Raw genomic sequence first — 23522 nt, 5'->3', positions numbered from 1 at the left:
GGCAAAACATGCCTGCTGTTTGAAAGCAGAGTGCACTCTTGTAGGACATTAAAGTACAGGAAATAACACCAGCAAAAAATTATGGACAGTAAATATATTTGGAATGTTTGTTTCTTTCTGTGTTCTCTAACACCGGTGAAAGAACTATTGTTTTATGCCAAATAAAGTATTTCAAGAAAGAAATACTTTATTTAGGAGTAACAAAGAGAAAGATAAATGGTTACTACCACATATCAAATTCAAAATAAAAGCCAGTCTGTTATCACAGCTCAGATATTAATGTGTGTGTATTTGCTTCTGCTGCCAAATATTATCAGCGTTGTTCTGACATGTAGGGAACAACCTGTTCTATATGGATTCTGACTGGATAGGAAATGGCTCTAGTTTATCTTTTTGACACTCAGAAGGTTGTTTTGTTCACCTTGAGTAACCACAATGTGAACAATGATCATTTGAGAATACTTTGTATACTTAAGTTTCTGATAAGTCTTACATTCCATCTTCACCAGAGGGTGAGCAGGAGGACGTGGCAATGAATCCAAATTAGCAAGTTAATGTTAGCATGCGAAACAGACATCCCAGAATGCCTCAGGTTATAATATTATTTAAGGCATGACACACCTGTTTGGTTTTCACATGGGTCTACCTTTGTGCTGGATCTCAGGCAAAGTATTAGGAACACAGGAATTGTCAAGCTGGATTGTTCCAGTGGTCCATCTAGTTCAGCATGCTGTCAATGACAACAACAAACAGTACTAGATGCTTAAGAGGAAGGTGCATGAAGCCATATGGAATTATAGAATAATCTGTCCCTTCCATGGAGAAGTTTCTTCCTAACCTCAGTAAACTAGTGGTTGGTTTATACCCTGAGGGTCTATTAATCATATCTAATATAACTCTAAATTTTCTAATGTATCCATATAAATGAATCCTGGCTACAACTCCAATGACATTTTTCTCAAAATCTCCCTCCATTGCTGTATGCCAGTGCAGTTTCAGCAGTGCTATTGATGATGGGAGCACAAGTGTAGTTTACTCATTGGTACAGCTGTTTATTTAAATGAGATTACATACTTTAGTTAGTAGCTCTGCTACTTCATTTTTAAAGTCCTTCAGAACTTTGGGTTGATTGCCATCTGGTTCTGTAGATTTGTAAATCTTAAATTTATCAGCTTGTTCCAGCACATACCCTTCATACTTTAATCTCTGATAGATAATGCCTCATCTTTATAATCAGTAAAGAATAGATCTGGATAGATATCTTTCCAACATCCTGTGTGGTGAAAACTGATGCAAAAAAATTATTATTTTTTTCTACAATATCCCTATCCTCCTTAATTGGTCTTTTAATTCCCTAATAGTTCAACAGATGGAATGATTCTCTCATAGGCTGACTACTTCTGACATTCTTAATAACGTATTTGTTTTTTACGTCTTTGTGCTACAAAATCTCTCCTAATTTCCATGTGACATTTTACTTGCCACGATTTATGTGTCTTTCTATTTTTCTCTGCACTATGGCTGAATTTCCATTTTCTGAAGGATATTTGTTTGGCCTGAATAATCTATTGAGCTATGCCATCTAACCATGCTGATTTTTTTTTCTTGTTTCTTACTTTTTGTTTGTTTTTTGTATGGGGGAGGAGGTTCTAGATTCCTTCTGTCACTCTGCTATGTTTTGTTGAAGTAGCCAAGGCTCAGCGGAAGCCCGCAACCTTAGGAGCTGGAGATGCCCTAGCTGAGGTGGACGCCAAGGCAACCCCAGAGGCCTTGCAGGGTTCGGAGAAAGGGCAGACCAGAGAAACTAGAGGTAACAGGGAGGCCCAGACCACATCAGCAGGGATCACGGCAGAAAGCAGCCCAGGGGAATCTGACGGCGGACCAGTGAGTGAGCCGAAGCCTTGAGTCAGCCTATTTCGGTAGGAGCCTTTCCCTGCTGACTCAGTGGCCCATGATACGGTCACTACCAGGGTCCTGGGCTGGGGTCTGGTGGAGAGGGAGGGCCTGGATCCCTCTCTGCTGGGGGGTGCAACCTCTCCCTCTATGTCTGACATTCGCTACTAAACCTTACTGCTCTGCAAAAAGGGGCAAAGTTATTGACTTGGGCCACTAGGCCCTACTGCCTTGCGAGAAAGGGCAGATTTCCTGACTCTGGCCATTAGGCCTTACTGCTCTGGAAAAAGAGGAGAAGTTGTTGACTTGTGCCAGTGGGCCTTACTGCCCTCCAAAAAGGGGTGGATTGATGGACACTGGTCCCTTGGCCTTACTGCCTAGTGACAAGGGCGAATTTATGGACTCTGGCCACTAGGTCGTACTGCCCTGCTGATAAAGGCAAGTGTATGGACTCAGGCTGGGAGGGACACAGTCGTAAGATATGTATGCCTCCCCCCTGTTTTTCCCCTAAAAGGAGCAGGCGCACTCACCCTGCACAGGATGGGGTTTCCCCCAAACCTCTCACAAGGTCTCAAATAATAAAAGAAATTATACCTGCATCCCTTCTGGTTTTGAAATCAATTGTGTTTATTACCTAATAGGTCATATGAAATTATTTATCACATGAATATGTGCGATATCACCGAACCATCAGAGATGGAAAAGATCTATTAGATAATCCAATCCACCTCCAACAAGTGCAGGATTGTTCCCTATGGATAGGGCCCTACCAAATTCATGGCTGTGAGAAAACGGGTTGCCGGGCGGGGGTTTCAAGGTTATTGTAGGGGGGTCATGTTATTGCCACCTTTACTTCTGTGCTGCTTTCAGATCTGGATGGCTGGAGAGTGGTGGCTGCTGGCTGAGGGCCCAGCTCTGAAGGCAGCAGCGCTGCCTTCTGATCTGGGTTCCCGGCGAGCAGCTACCTCTCTCTGGCTGCCCAGCTCTGAAGGCAGTGCCACCGCCAGCAGCAGCGCAGATGTAAGGATAGAAATACCAGGACCCCCCCTAAAAAACCTTGCTAGCCTCCACCATTACTCCTTTTTGGGTCAGGACCCTTCCCGTTACAACACCGTGAAATTTCAGATTTAAATACCTGAAATCATGAAATTTATGATTTTTAAAATCCCATGACCGTGAAATTGACTAAAATGCATGGTGAATTTGATAGGGCCCTACCTATGGAGCATGGATAGGTGGGGAAGGCAGGCAGGGAGAAAGAGATTTATCACATTACTTTTTTAATTCTATCATTTAAAATTAATAAACTTCCTACAGGGGCTCTTCATGGAACTTTTAAACAAGTTTATTTTAAAAGTGTAATGCACTTGTCATCAAGATATACAGTGCAAAAGGCTACTGTTGATTTCTTTTACTTGTTTTAACTTGTAGCGGTTTATTTAAAATAATTTGAGGTAGTCAGTGGGCCATTGTGTTTACTATAAACACAGACATTTATCAGTGTCCATGCACATCACACAGCCATTATCCAAAATGACTCTGACATACCATCAGAAATTAAGTGAGAGACATGTCATATTACATTGTGTTTCATGGCTGTCTGATCTGATACAGCACTAATGAAACAATGCAATGTGACTTCACCCACATTACACATCCTGACAGCTAATCTGAATTACCTCAAGGTGCTTGAATCAGTCGATAACTCATTACTTGCACATCTTCAGATCTCTGGTTCTGTAGTTGATTTCTACACACAAAAGTACTTTAAAAGAATTTGCTCAACTACAAATTGGAACATTAGTCCTACGTAGGGCAACATAAACCACTTGCCACTTCAAAAACACATGAAGAGCAGCAGGTTTAAAAAAGAATATCAGTCTGCTCTCTGCTGCCCTTGCTTTTTGGATAAAGGGAATCTGTGCCGTCATAACCACCCAGAGTATTTAAAAACCTGTATTAAATAATAACCCTTGTTATATCAACCAAGCAATTTTTTAAAAAGTCTAACAAACAAGAGCTACAATCTATTTTTATCACACTAAACTTTTTGGATAGGTTATAGTATCCTGACCCAAACTGACTTACTTTAATTGCAAAAACAGATCTTTATTTACTCTAAAATAATGAAAGAAAGGAAAATATTTGTATTTGGGACTAACATTTATCAACATAAAGTAGCCCTTTTCTGCTATTGTTTAAAGTAACAGAGGTAATTAAAATATTCAGAAGGCATTTTCACTTCACAATCATGCTTCCTGTATACATTAGTAACAAAAGGCTCACCCTCCCTTCATTAGCGCTCCACGATAAACAACATATTTCCATATCACATGGTTGACCAGCTCTGATAAAATATTAAGCTTTGCTACAGCACTGATGCATGCAGAAACAACCAAGTCCAGTCAGGAAGTATTAATTTGAAACTCGTAAATTAATGACTGAACATTTATATAACCAAGATGGATGAGTTACAAGGGAAAAAAAGACCAAAACATAACACTCCCTTATACATTCAACTCGTCATTTCAACTGTAAACAATGAGTCAACTAGAAAAAGATTGTCTGAATCCGTCTTACTCTCTTCCCCCAATCTCCAAGGCTGTCAAAAGACACCATCTTTTTTTTTTTTTTTAATTTAGCTGCAATTCCAGGATGAGAGTATTGATTATATAAATGTAAACAAGAATAAAATATAGGTCTTCCAAAATAAAGACAGCTTTGAGTTTTAAAGAGTATTAATGCATTTTTGTGCATTGTTAACTCACAGGGATGCAGAATGAGGTATGACATGGACTGAACTGGGCAATCTAGACAGGTGTGTAGAATATATATGAATATTCACTGTACTTTATACTTATAAATACATCATGAAGTTATGAAACAACAAAGGGAAGATCATTCATACACTATCATATCTTCAAATAGCAATGTAAAGATTTTAATATAACTGTTCTATTTTTTCCATCAACCAAAGAGGAGAAATGAAGTAGCCTCCAAATCTTTACATATAATTTTTGGCACCTAAAGTTTATTTTATTAACTTTACATTAATTATTTTATGAGAGTTTTACTTCAGCAAGTCAGTTGCATGAAGAAGTTTAAATTTTCAACATATTATTATTTGTAATAGTAGTAGTATTATGGTATCACTTACAAGCTTTAGTCATGGATCAGCATCTCATTGTGCTAGGCACTGTGTAATACCCTACTTAACCCTGTACTAGGATAAATACTGTAGTACAGTCTTAAAAGTAACTGAATTTTCTTATCAGAGCTCATTTTTAACTGTTTGTAAAGCACTATCACCAGGATTTATGAGAGATTTTTAAGGTTTGGAATTTATGGGAGAGAAAATTAGAACAGTAATTCTGTTCTGCATCCAGTTTTTATTAAATTACTGAAATTTTTCTAAGTGTCAAATTCTGTATCTCCAGTGAAAAAGTGCAGTTCATTACTTTTTTCCCCCGTTTCCCACTCACACCCTACCTAAATAAGCACAAGTGACCAATGAAATTGGAAGATGCCATGAAGAAACAGCACCATAGAACCTGTGTCCTTTTCTAGGTTCTGTACAGTGGAAGAAATGCACACTGGAACACAATCTCAACGATACATAGAAAATGATGGGGTCTAAATTAGCTGTTACCACTCAAAAAAGAGATCTTGGATTTATTGTGGATAGTTCTCTGAAAATATCTGTGTGCAGCAGCAGTCAAAAAAGCTCACAGAATGTTATGAACCATTAGGAAAGGGATAGATAATAAGGAAGAAAATATAATGCCACTACATAAATCCAGGTTACATGCACACCTTGAATACTGCATGCAGTTCTGGTCTCCCCATCTCAAACAAATTACATTAGAATTGGAAAAAGTACAGAGAAGGGCAACAAATATGATTAGGGGTATGGAACAGTTTTCATATGAGGAGAGATTAAAAAGACTGGGACTGTTCATCTTAGAAAAAAGAAAACTAAGGGGAGATATGATAGAGGTCTATAAAATCATGACCACGGAGAAAGTGAATAAGGAAGTGTTCTCTACCCCTTCATGTAACACAAGAACCAGGGGTAGAGAACATTAATAGACAGCACTCTTAAAACAAACAGAAGGAAGTACTTCTTCACACAACACACTGTTAACATGTGGAACTTGTTGCCAGGGGATGCTGTGAAGGCCAAAAGCATAACTGGGTTCAAAAAAGAATTGGATAAAGTCATGGAAGATACATCCATCAATGGCTATTAGTCAAGATGGTCAGGGACACAACCTCATGCTCTGGGGGTCCCAAACTGGGACAGGGGATGGATCACTTGCTAATTGCTCTGTTCTGTTCATTCCTTCTGAAGCATCTGGAACCAGCGACCATCAGAAGCCAGGACACTAGACTGGATAGACCACTGGTCTGACCCAGTACGGCCATTCTTATGATCTTACATTAAGGTTTCTGTACCTTCAGACAAGGGAACTCTACAGAACTCCTAAGTACGTACAGCCACAAATGGGACTGAAGGAGCATCCAAGTAGAATGAGGGGGTGTATATTTACAGTGTGGCAATATTTCTGCAAGTCCTCATGAACAAAACAGATAAGATTAGTCTGTAATTTACCAGTGAAAAATACTGTCAATAGCATGAGTCATTTAACTCCATAATGACTATACTCAACTGTTATGTTTCATGGCTTCAGCTGGTCTCCTTCACGGGTCAGAAATGATTTTTTCACCCCTCTGATACACAACTGACTAGATGTAATCTCGATTTTTATTTTTTACCTCTTCTTCTGAAGGATCAGAGACTGGCCACAGCTAGAGACAGGACACCGGATAGGGTGGACCAGTATTCTGACGTGCAACACAGAAAACATCTTATTGTAGCTGCCTGAACAGTGTGGATTGCTCATGTGCTCAGGGTCAAAATGATCAAAAGAGAGCAGGATTGGGAAGGAATTTTCCCCCAGGTCAGATTGGCAGGGACCCTGGGGTTTTTTCACCATCCTTTGCATCATGGGGCATGGCTCACCTGTTGGGATCATCTGGACATATCACCTAATCAATTCCTTGCCAAAAAATCAGCAGCTCTGACTCTAATGTTGCATTCATACTGAGCGAAGTGGTTTTTTTTTTTTTTTGGCTGACAATGTAGCTGTCTGAGTCAAGCACTACAGCAATATCCATCTGATCATCTTTTGGACTGAGTTTCTCCAATAAAAGCAGGCTATAGGCTAGGCCTCTATAATTTCTTAAATGTACCAACAAAGCCCTTAAGATTTTTGTTAAATTTACAGTTCAATCCTTGACCTTCTCACTAATGAAAGAAGGGAAGAGAGAAGAGCTGGGCTAAGGCCTAGGTGAACAATTAAAAACCGTTTAATTAAAAAGAAACGAAAACACCACAAAAATTATCTTCAACGATAGGTTATCTTCAATTTGCTGGGGGTTCTCACCAATACTTCTATCTGCCAGTAATTGTTTAATCCAGCTGCCAAAAAGCAATTTAAACTTTACAATTTTATAAAATTTTCTGGAAGCAGTAAATGATAATTTGGAAATTATGCCAATTTCCCATCTAGAAATCTGAGCTACTGTAGTGTTTGTGACTTTGTAGTGAGTACTACTGCGATACAGTACTTAAGAGCTTCTACTGCAGTTTACAGCTGAAAAAGCAACAGAAAAGCTTTTATACAAATAAAAAGCCCTTATTAGGATCCCAAATTAAATTTATATTTGTACTTCAAGACCACAATTTTTAAAATTAATCCATTAGCCCCCGTCTATTCCATGTCCTAGTCAGAGACTTGGAATGGTTGATTATGTATCATGAACTACTTACTTGGTGGAAACGACATGGAAATCAATTTAAGATGGTGAAAGTTACAGAGAAAAGTAACTTAAAGAAGCAAGATCAGTAAGAGGCTGGAGCTTCTTCTCCCTAACGAATGATTTGGAATCTTTGCTGTGATTGAGGCTTCCCTCCTGAAAACAGGCACTTGAGAAATTGAAGTTTATCAGTAGTCTCATGTGTCAGCCTGAAACTCATCCATGGATTCACAACATTAATTGTGCTTAGAAAACATCTGAGCCTTAAACCTGGAGTTCTTATATAAAGGAGATAAGAGCAGTGTAAACAGTGAGGCTTATCAGTGGAGATGGCTGGGTTCTTCTAAGTTACAGAAGGAATTGCTCGTGTAATATCAAATCAGCATTGATTTGAAATTTTTGTTTCCCACATTTGCTTATTTCAGATTTAAACCTTTTATTTAATGAAACCAAGAAGAATTGCGTTGAGCATTCTTGTGAAAAACCTAACCTTGTGGGTTCCTATGAAAGAAGCAAAAAGTTAAATTTTGACATTTTTGTGATTTTTTTTTCTACCTTGCTCTAGTTGAAGGTCCAAAGAGTAATGATGGGCCCTAACCAAAGTTCTATTTCTTTTGGTTTTATTACATAAGCAACTGCAAAAGAGCAGCTGGGAATCTATTTATTTGCTAATGCAATGTAATTTGAAAATAATTCACCCCCTTGCATAGTCTTACACAAACATCACTATGCATTTCATGAAACAAAGAGGATTGGTACAGTACAGTGAGAGTGCCAGAAAGTTTTGCTTATTTCTATACTTATAGTCAAATGAATATTTAAGAATTATAAATCTGCTTCTCAAATTATTTAAGAATTACTGCTGCATAGCCATGATCTAACCAAGAAGTCAGCAACTTTAGTAGTGCCTTCAGAGGTGTTAGGTAGATGCCAATACATTGGCCAAATGAGAAAGATTAATGGGAAGAAAGTGAGTATTTCATGCAACTATTCCTTTAGAAAAAGAAAAAAACTTAATGACATGAAGTTATACAAGTTCAACCACCCCCCTAAAAATGAACAAGATATAGGGCACTTGAAATCCCAAATAATTTACATAGACATGAGAACACCTTCCAAATAGGAGCCACATTCTACCCGCATTATGAGGAAATCTAGAGCCATGGGGTTTTATGTATACCGTTCAGAAAAAAATATAGCATATTATAGTTAAAATGAAAAACCTCCACTCCAGACATTATCTGAACAGTGACTAGACCGCCACAAATTGAACTGAACATTTATGTTAGAAAAAATAAATTTCAAATTAAAAGATAAATGGTCTGCCACTAAAGTAGCTGATTGGAATTACGTACAGACACAGCATTCATAACAAAAGACTGTGAGTTTGATATTCAGTACAATACACAAACAAGATACTCCTAGTCAGATAACAGAATTGTTGATTTTGTCAGGTACAAAGATTAATGGATATGGAATGTGCACAACAGAAACAAGGGTTCCACTGATGACTATGAATTGCAAACACCCTAAATTGTATATACACAAACATACACATATATATACACTGCACAGTTCAATGAAGTGCAAACAGGAAGCTATCTAATTAAAATACGCTATCTTTGGTCACAGCAACAGTACTTAAGTGCATTAAGCCAATCAATTATAACCCTTCCTCCTGTTCCTACATATCCTCGTCTCCTGAGCGCCAGCGTCTTGTTAGTGTTCCTTGCAGCTTGACAGCAACTCAAAATAATTGGCACAGTACCAGAAATGCAAGTAGGGCAGCACAAGGTGTTCCTGAGTATGGCTTATAGTTTGTATAAACATCCTATCTGAATAAGCCTTCAGGTAATTGTAATTTAAATGTTCTCAATGCCAATAAGGTAAACATTTGAAGCTTTATTTTGGGGATGAGAGGGTGATAGTGGATTGGTCTGTTAAGGAAGGGGTAGAACTGAGTGTTTGTGTACCTAGACATCAAGAGTTTGAGAAAGCTAAACACTGAAATCTTGTTGTTCAATGACAAGAAATAGCACTGGTAGTTGTAATGAACACTTTAGTAAACCTTCTAGTCATATCTTTGTCTAGGGCATAAAGAAAATGCTATGGACATTTAAACACATTCAGTTATTTTTCTTTTTACAATATGCACATGGCAAAAATCAATAGACCTATGGAATGTTAATCAAAAAAGTAGGACTAGGATCCTCAGCTAGCATACTTTATTATAGCTCCATTGATTTCAACAGAGCTACAACAATTCATACAAATCGAGGATCTGGCTCCTACAGTCCCAGTGACACTGTCTAGGAAGGCAGTTCATTCTCTATCAAATGCAATGACTTATCTGGTGACTTAGAATTTTTAAGCTTTGAATTAAACCCAAAGTATCAGATCAAGAAAAAAGCCAGAAATAACCAAACTCAGTCAAATCAAATCCATGTTATTGTACTGGAAGAAATTAAATCTCAACGGTATGCTATTGTGCTATATATAGTTTTTGCCCATAAGAGCAGCTGCCAATTCTACCACTCTAAACCATGAAAGTAAATACTGGTGGGACAAACGTTTCTATACAGAACATAAATTCAATCAGACGATACTTATACATTTAGATTACATCAATAAAATACTTTAAAAAGAGGCATCTAATCAAAATATTTGACTATTTATTGTCTACTCTGCCATGCACACGGCTCATCACAAAATCAGTTCGTCTCTGTTTCATGTGCCTCCATATGTGACAATTTGTCTCCTGAATGTGGAGATATGAGATTTTTCAAAACTGACCAGGCTAGTTTGGGAAAAAGAATAAATAATTTTTTAAAAAATCTGCAACAAATAACTCACAGGCAAAAAATAAAAACAAATGAGAACAATAGCAGCAACCCATTATTTCCCTCCCAGAATGAAGTCCCATCTGCTTTTAAACAGCAACATGTTTTTCCATTACTCAGAACCACAGCCAAGTACAGGACAATAAAGCAGCATGGCCACAGGGAAGAGCAGAGGGCAGCAAAGACAGATAATAGATTGCTAGTTTCAGTCACTTTTTCTGTAGCCCTGGCTTAGTAACAGCATCCCCCATTGTGCTGGCGACACGCTTCCTTCTGTTATGCTCTATACCAGAGGTAGGCAAACTTTTTGGCCTGAGGGCCACATCTGGGAACAGAAATTGTATGGCAGCCATGAATATTCACAAAATTGGGGTTGGGGTATGGGAGAGGGTGAGGGCTCTGGGGTGGGGCTAGGGATGAGGGGCTTGGGGTGCAGGAGGGTGCTCTGGGCTGGGACCAAGGAGTTTGAAGGGTGAGAGGAGGATCAAGGCTGGAGCAGGGGGTTGGGGAATGGGGGGAGGCTCAGGGGGTGCAGGCTCCAGGTGGCGCTTACCTCAAATGGCTTCCGGCAGCAGTGGCATGTCCCTTCTCCAGCTCCTATGTGGAGGCGCGGCCAGGCAGCTCTGCACGCTGCCCCATCTGCAGGCACCGCTGCGGTTCCCGGCCAAAGGGAGCAGTGGGGTGGTGCTTGGGGCAGGGGCAGTATGCAGAGCAGAGCCCCCTGGCTGCCCCTACGCTTAGGAGCCGGAGCGGGGTCATGCCGCTGTTTCCGGGAGCCGCATGAAGCGGCCCCCGACCCTGCTCCATGGCTGGAGCAGAGCAAGCTCCAGACCCCACCCCCCAGCGGGAGCTGAGGGCTGGATTAAAATGGCATCCAGCCCACGGGCCATAGTTTGCCCACCCCTCCTCTATACAGAGGCATATTTGACAACTTTCTGTGTACAAAGTAGTGTGGAAAAGTGGGGGAAGAGAAAAGGGGAAGGAGGCAAACAACAGAGTTAGTAGGTAATATTCAAATTGTGCCAGGAGTTAGTGTCACTCCTGTAGCCATGGCTGTATTGATTAACTTCATGTGGACTGATATTTAATAGCAGTTTTTACAAAACGTGTCTAATCTTGTTAGTACTGAGCAGTTCTAGCAACGGAATATTGCTCATCCAGCCTGTAGTTGATACTCACCCCTCTCCAAACAGGAACACTTCCACTCCTTCCCACTTTTCTGCCCACTGCCATCACTCCCAAACCTTCACTCCACCTTCCTCTGTTCCTAAGGGAAGGCACCGTTAAGTTACCCTCTCCTCAACCAACAGAGGGAGAAACCACTCACCCCTTTAATCCAATTCCCTCTGTTCCTATGGGGACCATCCCACCCCACTCTCTCTAGCTCTCTTTACTTATAGAAGGGTACAAACCCCATCACTGTCTCAATTTTTCTCCCTGGATGGAAGGATGGAACACACAATGTTCCACCTTTACCATTTCCTAAGTACATGTGGGGGCACTTACATAAACATTTTCACTGAGGGTTTTTTGTTTGAATAGAAAAGACATTCCCCAATCAGGAATGAACCAGGATTGTCTACTGTAAACGCACAACAGCAAAAATACCTAATGTTGCAAGTGCTACAACAATTATGAACTTAATCTTCCAAATGTATCTAACATGGTAATATGGAGGGAAGAGAAGTAATTGGACTTCTTGATAATCTTGCTGGAGCTAGTATCCTGGTGTGCAAATCTTTCGAGATATTTGTGATGCATTAAATTCTGTGATATCCAAGCACTTGTGTTGGTTCTGCTAAGCAGGGGGTTACAGGTCCTATCAGCCTACTTCCCATAGCACATCCCCTTCTTCTAGCCAGGTAAAGGGAAATGTCCTGAACCAGGAAGTACCCAGGCTCTATTTGGAAGTGGTGGCCACATGGCCAGCAAGGAGATGCCCAGAAGCTGAAAGAGCATCCAGGTGGCAAGCAGGGAACTTGAGATAAGTTGAATTCAGAGCTGAATCCCCAAGAACTGTACAATGAGCTGTGTGTGGAATAGGCAGTCACTGCTGGATGGTACAACTGAGTACAGGTCTGCATGGGACCTATGGGGGAGCAGCAATGGCTGGGCAGTGAGCCAGTGCAGAGGGGCCCCAATGAGAGACACTAAGCCTTGCCTGGAAACATGACAGCACCCTATTTGCTTGGAACGGAGACTGACCTGGAGAGGACACCTCTGGCACTAGCCCTGAGAAGGTCTGACTCTCGAGTGGACTGCCCCAGTGGACAAAACCAGAACAACTAATCCTCACTTGGAACTGAAACTGTTTAAGCTGCAATCGTTCCCTTCCTGCCAGCCCTGGTAAAATACCCTTTCACTTAGCCATGTGTCCGAGTGGTTATTGCAACCCACAAGGGCTAGCGCCTACAAGGACTAGCTGCTGACGAACTTACAGTGCTTGCCTCCGAGTTGTGGTACACCTGGCACACTATTGGCACCTTAGGGGTTTCGTGTGCTGAGCAGCCCCACTAATTACATGTCTTCTACATGTGCAGGGTTCTCATGAGAACAGTGGAAAGCAATGGTCTCATGAGAAGTCCTGTGAAACTAGTTACTTTCTTAAAAAAACCCCACAAATCTCTACAGTGATTCACCTCATTTATTCTGAACACATTGTGAAAACATTTTGAATGCCAGCTCTTTCCTCATCTTCTACCCACCTGTGCCAAACACACATCCTCAGAGCTGATAAAAGTGAGTAGGAAGGTGATGATCCCACTTCACCTTTGTTGGATGGGAGTCCTAGTTTTTCCCCCTCACCCACCCAAATATTTTCAATTCACAATGACTGAAACAAACAATTTCGATGCACCACTCCACAAAAAACTTAAGGAGGTACGTTTGAGGGGATGGGCACTTTAATCTTGCTGCTTGTTGGTCTCACGCGGCTCAACCATAAAAATATTTATTGCTCAATAATACTTCATGTTGAGCAAAATGTACCTTCTGCAAATACTACGCCTGCCAGAAGAGTCAACTCTGAGTAATTCTGGTCATGGACAAACTGGATATTTCCCACAAAGTACATTCTCCTACCATACACTTAGTCTGAGATAGGAACATTGGCCATGATATCTGAAAAGTTCAAATTTAGGTCCCAGTCTTGTGAGGAGCTGAACATCTGTGAGGTGCTGAGCATCTTCAATTCCCACGGACTTTAATGGGAGTTGTGAGGATTCAGCATCTTGAAAAACTGGGTCCTTAAAGGCAAAACAACATGTGCTCATATTTGAAAATGAGAATCAGATGCTAGGATGATTGTTGAAGCAAGATTTTCACAATAAGTGGCAATAATAATCAAAACGAACAATGCAGCCTTTTTTTTCTCATATCCAGAAACTTGTGTTGCATGATATAAAATGTGAGAGTGCAATCACATTTCTTGTGCCCCATTCACATTTCTTCCCTGACAGTTCCCTTTGTCTCCTTCAGCCAATCCCAATATTGTGCCTTTCTTAGGCCAACATTCATGCTTGATTCAGTCTCCAGGTTAACGTTAGCCAAACATCCCTCTCTGTCCTTTAATGAAAGCTTTTGAAAATCCTACTGCATGAAGAACTGCAAGTATAAACACCACATCCTGTTCTCATTTGCTCAAAATCATTTTGTTCTTTATCCCAACCTCTCATACCTTTAGAATGTATGCTCTTTAAGGAAGGAACTCTTATTTAAACACTGACATCATGTAGGGAATTCATGATGTAATATACAATCACTTTTTATTAGCATGGTGGCTTCTTTCATATTACTAGTAGTGAAATGAAGTTTTTAGAAGTTCAGATTTTAAATACTAGCAAACTAGCCCCTGCATTTTGGAATGAGCACTCTAAGATAAAGAGCTTTGTATTACAGCTAGTGTGCTGCTGCAAAGATCCTTTTCTGGCACCAAACAGGCTTTCATTTGAGCCAGAGTGAAACTTGGTTGGCATTTTGTTTCGCATTCTCTATGTTCCTTCTGTGAGTTATTGCAAAGTGAGAAAGATACATTTACATCAACTCTTCTACTTCGACTAAGGATAAATGAAAGATTTATGGGTCCCTCTCATTACTGTTATTTCCTGTAAGCATGGAAACCGATATACTATAAATATGCCAGATGTTGCTCTCACACCACAAACTGCCTTCCATAAATTTTAAAATAGACAATCCCAGAGCTAATTTTTCATAAACATATTTGTCCTAAGGAGATATTGGTACTATCCAAAGTGTTTCAATTTTTATGATTTCTAACCAGATCTAAACTCAAAAACACTCCATATACTACTTAAATTGCCACTCACAATCTCCTTCCTTGCTGTTGCCTTTTGGATTTTAATCACAACATTCTTTTGAGTCAGGGGCGCAGGTAGTGAATGGGAGCCCTCTTGCCCTTCTGTTTTTCCCTTTTTTTATTTAGCTAAATTCTTGAATTAAATATTTTAACAGTGGAAATTACATTTCCTGTCCCCACTCCTCCCTATTCAGAGCTCAAATTCCCTATTCAGTTTGTGAAGGAAGGTGATAAAAAACTAAATAAAAAAGAGATTGTAAGTCAAACCTACTACAAAGATCAAAATTTGTATTTAAAAAGGCAGGTGTCCCTCTTCCTCTGTGCCAAGACATGTTCCAGCTACAACCTCTCTTCTTTTCTGATTCAGACAATATATAATTTCAACATTAGAGAACAAGCAATTTGCTCAGATATTGTCCATATGATTTCGTTTTTACTTGCACAAGAAAGTGCTCTGGGGCTTTTGATGGTTTGTATTTGTGATTATAACAGAGAACAGAAAATGACTGAGAAAACCTAATTTTGACCCCATAAGACAAGGATAGTGTGGCTGAGCTTTTATTAAGGCATGTATTTTATAATTCAAGGCTGCTATATTAAAGGACTGCTACATTGCAGGAAATTTATGGGGTCCAAGGAGTGAGATTTAAGGAACTTGCATTAGCTGGCAAATATTTTAAAAAATACTTATTTATTGTGATTTTCTATGAGTCAATCTGTTTATTTACAGGAAGCGGTTAGAAACAGATCACGTAGGCTTCTCAAACTTGTCCCTAGAACTTCTTAGTAATAGATATTACAGTGAAAAGCACCCTGGAAAAAAATGAAGGTTAGATAGATAACATAATAGTCATGTAAAATATTATTTTTCTTTTTTAAAAAAATAAATGTAGAATAAACTTCTCCAGAAGTTCTGGGGTCCAGAAAGTAAGCCTAAAATTTCTGTTTGCAGGTATCATATTAACATAGAAGCACCCAATAATGATTTCAGTTTTATAAAGACAAGCTCTTTTGTAACTAGATATGCTGTCCCATTTGTACTAATTAAAGGGCAGGAACGCTAAAAATAACTTTGTAAAGAATTAGTTATGCCAAGGTCTTTGTTGTTGTTATTTTTAATCTTAATAATAACATATGCTTACTTACTGTATCTTTCTCAACCCTTCCCCTACCGCTACTCCTTGTTTAGAGAGTCCAGCAGCCATTCTGGTCAACCTTGCGTTAGTGTCCTTACCAAGTTTTTTTTTTTTTTTTGGTGGATTTGGTCTCTCAAGACCATGAGAATGTCTTAAGAATCTGCCTGATGACACTATCACTGCTCAGCATTTTAAAATATCAACATTTCATCCCACCGTTGCCACCACGAGACCCCTATAATAAGTAAGAGTTTGCGTGATCTGAAGTGTACAAAATCAAGGTAGAAGAGTTCTGATACATGAAATGCCTGTATTTAACCTTTGCAATATCAATCAACAACATTACATATTTGGATAATAGGAGTATATGAGGAAAGGGAGTGGGGGTATAGCATGGACCTCAATTTTCATTTGATACAGTGAGAGGAGTTCCCCCCCAACTCTTAACTTCCGGATACTCTACAAAGAAGAACCCTCAATGGGAGGAAAATGGCATGTCGCTAACACCACTGCTATCTCTTCTTTGGTTGCTGCAGGAGACAGTAGCTCGCCTGTATAACATCCAGGAGTCTGAGGACTTTGACAGCACTGCCCATGATTTCTCCCATGCTTTCAACATGGTGGCACGCTCTGATTGTACATAGCATGCAGCCATGATGTCACCCATCAGAGAGAGAGAGTGAGTTTGCAGAATCTTCAACACAGTTCCTTGGCTGAGGCCAAAATAGGAAGTTACGGCATCACAGCCTAAGAGTCCATGGGCAGCTAACAGTCCTGATACAGTGTTCCAGTGTTGCTCTGCAGTAGCATGGATATCTATTACAGCTCTCTTGGATTGTGGGTTTCTGTTAGGCTCTGTTTGAGGAAATTGTGCAAGAGTAAGATAAATATGTCAGCATCATCTGATAATACTAATATTCCCACCTGTCTTTTGCAGCCATCATCATTTGTTGTATAAGATGTTGTTGGCTTTGTAACGTGAGATGAACATATATCTTTCCCTGTTCATCACCTCACCTCCTTGGTGTATTTTCAGATGGGGTGTTGTCTCTGTCTGTGATGACTAGCTTGTGCTTTAGTGTGTGTCACTGGTGAAACATCTCATCTTGAATGAATCAATTATGTCAATCAAATGTTTCTTATTTTCTGTAAGTGTCAAGGCAACCGTGTATTTGTATTCAACTGATGTACTCTGCTTGCTTCTGAAGCTCTGCTAGATCTTGTGACACTCCTCGTACTGAAGACTTTGTACCTGTCAAAGATATATACAAGGTATACATCATTTGGGGCTAGCTTGTATTCAATGTAGACTCAAACTGGTCACAAAGTCCTTGACGATTCCACTTGCTGGCCTGCGTACTGCCCAAAGAACTGCGGAACCATCAATGATTGTGCAGGTGACTTCTTGTGAAATATGTTTAGTTGACATCTCTGTCTGCAGCTGCTTCTTTAGCTTAGATTTATCCTTGGCAATCCTCATGTCATCAGAGTCAGTAAACATTGACACAGGTACAGGAACCAACTCGTGACAAAATATTCTTGCTCTCAACCTCTTGTGAAATTGCTTGTTAGCCTATCATTCTTGAATAGATAAGGTTAGTGTCAAATACCTTTGTTGGCCTAACCTGTCTGTGCTTTTTTTTACCACTGCGTTTCTGCTATCCTTGGTATTGTGTCATAGAACCCTGTGGGCCAGCTACATTCAAATTCTTACATTTGGCAAATTCCAATTGTAACTGCGTTATCTACACTGACTGATGATGGTGTCACTCTGTCAAGGACAATGTTTAGTACTGCGTCTGGGTGTTTTTACAACTGACACCCTTTATTATTGTTCTTGAGTGCTCAATGGGGTCTCATGGATCGATGCACATATCTCACTTCTTCCTAATGGCTTCCCTGTCCCTTGCACCTGCAGCAATGCTTGACTTCATTTCTCTGGTAGATCTCTTGAATTTGTGCCTCTTTGGTGTTATTTAGGTTTGCAATGTCTTCCCAGCCATCTGCATATGTGGAGGCTAGGAGATCAAGTCCTGAGAGTCTCTGGTTTCAGTATGATTCCAATGATGTCACAATAACCATGGGCATACCTCGGTTTCAATATACCTGTCACTCCATACACCACCATTCCATATTCCTGGTGCATGAAGAAAACAGCTGACTGTATGTGAAGTTTTCATTACAAAATAACTGAAATTCAATGAAAGTGATTTCACTGTCACCTGGTGTGTAAATCAGGAGGGAAATGGTAATAAGTGTTCATATTTCAAAATGCTCAACAGTGAAAAGGTGTCATCAAAAAAACTGTAGTGTCCAGTTGCATCTGAAGAAGTGTTTTTTTACCCACGAAAGCTTATGCCCAAATAAATCTGGTAGTCTTTAAGATGCCACCGGACTCCTCATTGTTTTTGTGAATACAAGCTAACATGGCTACCCCTCTGATACAAGGCGTCATTAGGCAGTTTCTTTGACTTTAGGCTCTTGAAATTCAGAATTTACAAAAAAACCCACCACTGTATGGACACTAAAACAAGGCACTGCCAAAAACTTGCAAACTACCATACTGAGAGAGAGGAGGATGAAGGTAGCAATAGAGCAGAGTCACACAGCTTCCTTTTAGTGGTTCTGCTATGTCAGGAAGCAGCAGCTCTGAGGATTGTCAGCAGAACTTCCTAGAAGGGATCTGGAAACACGGGAAGGGACTGACTGCCTTCAAGAAATATGAAGCATTTTAGAGAGACTGTAATCCAGCCTAAAAGCAGGGGCAAGATGGACATCTGGTTAAGCCAGACCTGGCATGGCTGCAGACAGACCTACCATGTGAATGGCTTGGTCCTGGCAACTGCAGGGAAAATTTGCCAGCAATTCTTAGAAAAAGGGAAATGCCTTTAAGGGCGGGGCCTACAGCCAGAGAAGTCTGTTTGGGGAGGGAGGGCACACACTTCAGCAAAGATTTGGGTCCTGGCTCCTAGAAGGCTTTATTCTTCCTCACTCCATCACTTGGCACAGGAGGCGAATCCAATCACAGTATTCAAACATTTGTCAAAACAACTTCACGTCACTCACACTTTAAGCCATTCAAATGATCCTTTAAGTTTACTTTAGGCATTTTAGGAGCCATAAGCGTATATGCTGAACATACATCAGCATCTGTATAACTAGACAAGGGCCTGAGACGTTAAGATTAGATCTGAAACCAAACCTCTCCAGAGTTTGGGGGTGTTCAGTTATAGGGGTTTGTTTGGTCCAATATCCGTAGTGTAATATAGACTGACACATGACAAACTCTCAGTTAAATAATATGAACTTTTTGATTTTAGCATTACACTTATAAGGGAAGGAGGGGACTTCACAATTTACTTGTAACTCTTCCTCTCATTATTTATGTCTGTTCTTCTCACAAATGAAATGCTCAAAAATAAATACAGTAAAATTTCAGTTATCCTAATTCCCTTCATCAGAAAATCCTAATTATCCGAATGCACGGTGTGTCCCCGATGCAGCCCCATATTAGTTAATCAGCCACCAATACAATGTTAATTACTTTCTTAGTGCCTGTTAACACTAATCAACAGTTTTGAATTTGTATAGCAGTTCTGAGCGGTTACCTCCAGCTACGGAGACCTAGTAGCATCCTGTTTCAGATGCAAGGGCAGTTTGGCAGGAAAATGTCAAAAAGAAAACAATCTGTATTGGATCTAAAACAGAAACTACAGATTCTCAAGGTCCTAGAAAGGGGAGAAAAAGTTGTTGATGTAGTGCGCCATTGCAACATTGGTAACTCCACCATCTGTGATAGCTGAAAGGCAAGGGACAAGCTGTAGAGATTTGCTGCAGCCCTTGGCACAATGATGACAAGTGACAGACTGTGACGAATCATTTTCATAAAAAAGATAAATAATTCAGAATTAAATTATGTCCACTGTGATAATACAATTTTGATATTTTAATAGACTCAATAAAGTTGTTTATTTACTCTGTAATAAAGTACATAGTATCAAGCAAACATCTGCATTGCTCCCTTCATTTCCCGCATTTCTGTATCAGTGGAAATGTAGCTCAAAATAGCACTTCCGTTTATCTGCATGCCTGGTTATCCAAAAGTTTCAGATGTCCCCCAGACCATTCGGATAAATGGGAGAGTATGTACATTATTTAGCAGACTATCTTGATATATCATTTATGTATATGTTCTTTAGCTAATGACAAGGAGTGATGAGTTTCCACTCTGTGCACTAACCGCGGCACAAGGAGGATGTGACAACAAATATGTTCATTAAGAGAAAGGAAACACGCACACCCAGCAGATGAACAGAGATACATCTGAGGGTCATAAGTGATGATAGGAAAACATACAAATATCTGATCTGAAAAAATGCCATGCACGGAGGCTAGATGAATGCTATTATTACTCACTGTGCTATTTTTACTTAGATTAATCTGTATTACTCACTGTCTATTCAGCTCATTTTGCAATAGTTCAACACATCTCTACAAGAAGCTCCCTATTTATACAGCATCTTATAGACACAAAACCAAGTGTGTTTCCTATTTCTTTGGTATACAAAAGGGTAGAACAGTGGATATGGGAACTTGCCATTCAAGAGCGGAAATTATTTGTAAAGCTGGAAACTGGAGACACCAGGAAGAAAAGGCCTTAATGAAACAGTGCACTGTCAGTGCCAACCATCAGACTTTTTACATACACTTCCAAGGAACACTCACTTTAGAAGTTCTCTTTGTGCTGGTTTTCTCTGTCACTATTACTATACTTCATTGAACAATAAAAAACAAAAATATTAACACCACCATAAATAAGATTACAATATATGCTATCCCAAGAACAGTTTTTTCAGCAGATGCAATCAATGACAAGTTAGCTTATTTTGATTTTGACTCTGCACAAAGCCACAGTCAAGGGGCAGATACTTCTCTGTGAGCATCAGTTAAATTACAGGAACTCACTACTTGTGCATTAGCTGAGTCAAGTTCAACAGGATCCCCCAAATATCCTGAATTTCTGGTATCATGCACAGCAGTTGCACTCTGGGGAGAGGATACTTTTCAAAAAATTTTATTTTATCTTCCCAGAGGCTTATAACTTGGCCAAATTTGGGTGAATTTTCACATCAGATGGCAAGAGGCACATCCCTGATACCAGGCATCATGCCAAATTTCAAGTCCTTGTTCCAAAGCATGGAGGAGCTAGCGCTTCTCAACATAATGATTGCAAGAGGTTTTTTTTTTAAAATGTGGGAAACAACACGTTTTTCCTATCTTCGTTCTGCGGCAGACAGCCAACATGCAAAATTTCAGCCTAAATGGTTTAAAACTGGCAAGTTGAATAGCAACTGAAAACAGGTTCTTACAATAGAAAGTTTTAGGCAACCTTAACTACAGGCAGCTCCTACCACCTCCATCTAAAATAACTGTCCTAGTAGAATCTAAGTATAGGCAATGCACGTAACATGCCAATAGTTAAGCTTGCCCAACATTTTCCATTATAAGACCCTTTTTTCAGTTCTTCTGCAACAAATACAACACAGGTCCTATACACCAGAGCCTCATTCACGACACAGCCTTTATTAATTTTTAGAACACTGTACATCCTGCACACTGAATGAAGCAGGGATCCTGTGGAAAAAATAGTAAGTGATTACGTAATTAAAACCCAGGTCATGTTGCATATGCACAAGGGGACCAAATGAAGGTGGCCTGGGCAGCCTTAATTCTGGCATTTCCTAATTTTTGAGTGTTTGACTTTGCAACCATAACAACATTCTTTTATCAGTTTTTTTTAACATTTAATTTAACTAAATAAAATGAGGAAAGGATCACAGGTTCTACAGAGAAGCTGAATTAACTAGTAAGCAAGGACTACATGGTTGCCATTAAAATGCCAATATTTATCAACAACTACCACACAACAGTATCTGAACTATGAGTTTTCCCCCTATTATTGGAATAGGAAAGAACTGTGGTAACTGTGTGACATCTGCAGACAAAAGCTGACCTTTTCATAGGGACTTCTGTAAGCTGGAAAATAGAACTACCTTGCTCTCTCCCACAGAGAAACCTATAAAGGGGTGCTGGGGAAGAAATTATCTGAAACTAACTCCTCACAGAGATTCCCTCACAATATTCCATGGTTGTCTCCCTCCACACCCATCAAACATTAAAGATGCCCATAGATCTGTGGGAGGCCAGAGCCAATCATTCAGAGGACCTGTGCCTTCACACTAAGTTTGCGCCCATCCCCACAACCCAAATTTCCTGTCAGCATGATTCCAATACAGCCATCTTCCCAGGGACCATCCATCCATCCCATCCCCATGACTTCGTTTGGAACCACTGGTGCTGTGGGAACTTCATGGTAAAGATAACAGCCTAAGACTGTACTATTTTTTCTGGGCAATCTCCAAGGAACCTGACAAATAAGGAAAGCATATTGTATTCTCAAGTAGGTATATATATATATTTGCCTTTAGAATTCCTCTCACTCAAGTAAGTTGATGGTATTTGTGTCAGATTTTTCAGAAGGATAGTTCTGCGTTTTCACTCCCCAGCCACCAGCAAAGTACAGAATGTTTTACCTCTGCTCCTGAATATTTCTGCGTCTGTAAGACGAGCTCCTCTAAGCAGACTTCATCACTGATGGGCATGGAGCGAAACTGAAGTTTAAAGATTTCTCTACGAGTTTTGGTATCTGGCAAAGGCACATAGATGATGCTGTCAATTCGTCCAGGTCTCATCAAAGCCTATAAGGAAAACATCACACAAAACCAGTTAACAAAAATGAAGCAACTCAATAATAAAAATCACACATGGAGGATTTTTCCCTCTGATTATACTAACAGTTAGGCCATCAATATATAGCATTATGCTTGTATATTAGGATTTTTCAGTAAATGAAGAGAAACCAATGCTATTTCTCAGATTCCAATAGAGCCATGTATTGAAACCAAAGTATAACTGACATTTTCCTAAAAATAATCTAAGACTTGTTTCAAGGAGTGTTGGAACCTGGCAGATGGATAAATGGCTATTCTTGCCACAAGTTATGATCTTCAATTAAACTACAGTAATAAAGTTAGAAAATATAAATGTTACACATCCTTGTTATTTTGCACTGATCTAACATCTTGTCAGTCTTTAGAACAGAAGGAAAGGTAATCCTTTTACCCCCCCCCCCCTTTTTTTTTAAAGACAGAAAAGGTAATGGTAGGCGGCAACCAATGACATTCAGTTTCAATAACGAAAAACATGAAGTTTCACGAACTCTGTAGCTTAATAACTCTGATCATCAGTATAGTCCGATCTCAGTGGAACAGTTTTTTCTTCTCCTGTGCCACAGGAGACTTAAATTAAACAAATGAAGAGAGCTACAATCTAAGTCCCCAATCTGGCAAAGTCTTGGCCCTGGTCTACACTATAAGTTTAGGTCGAATTTAGCAGCATTAGATTGATTTAACCCTGCACCCGTCCACACAATGAAGCCATTTTTGTCAACTTAATGGG

General features: G+C 39.7%; 1 protein-coding gene across 2 annotated transcripts in view; it reads right to left on the bottom strand.

Moving 5' to 3' along the window:
* SPATA5 (spermatogenesis associated 5) overlaps positions 1 to 23522 on the bottom strand; it is a 301993-nt gene that overhangs the window by 36382 nt on the left and 242089 nt on the right. For both annotated transcript variants that reach the window (XM_043545492.1, XM_043545494.1), the window contains exon 15: positions 22598 to 22762. In XM_043545492.1, the coding sequence (XP_043401427.1) occupies positions 22598 to 22762 (165 nt within the window). The remainder of the gene's footprint in view (positions 1 to 22597; positions 22763 to 23522) is intronic.

This window comes from Chelonia mydas, chromosome 4 (assembly GCF_015237465.2).
Source record: "Chelonia mydas isolate rCheMyd1 chromosome 4, rCheMyd1.pri.v2, whole genome shotgun sequence".
In the NCBI taxonomy this organism is placed as follows: domain Eukaryota; kingdom Metazoa; phylum Chordata; order Testudines; family Cheloniidae; genus Chelonia; species Chelonia mydas.
The sequence above is the reverse complement of the archived record's forward strand: the minus strand, read 5'-3'. Positions and strand labels throughout refer to the sequence as shown.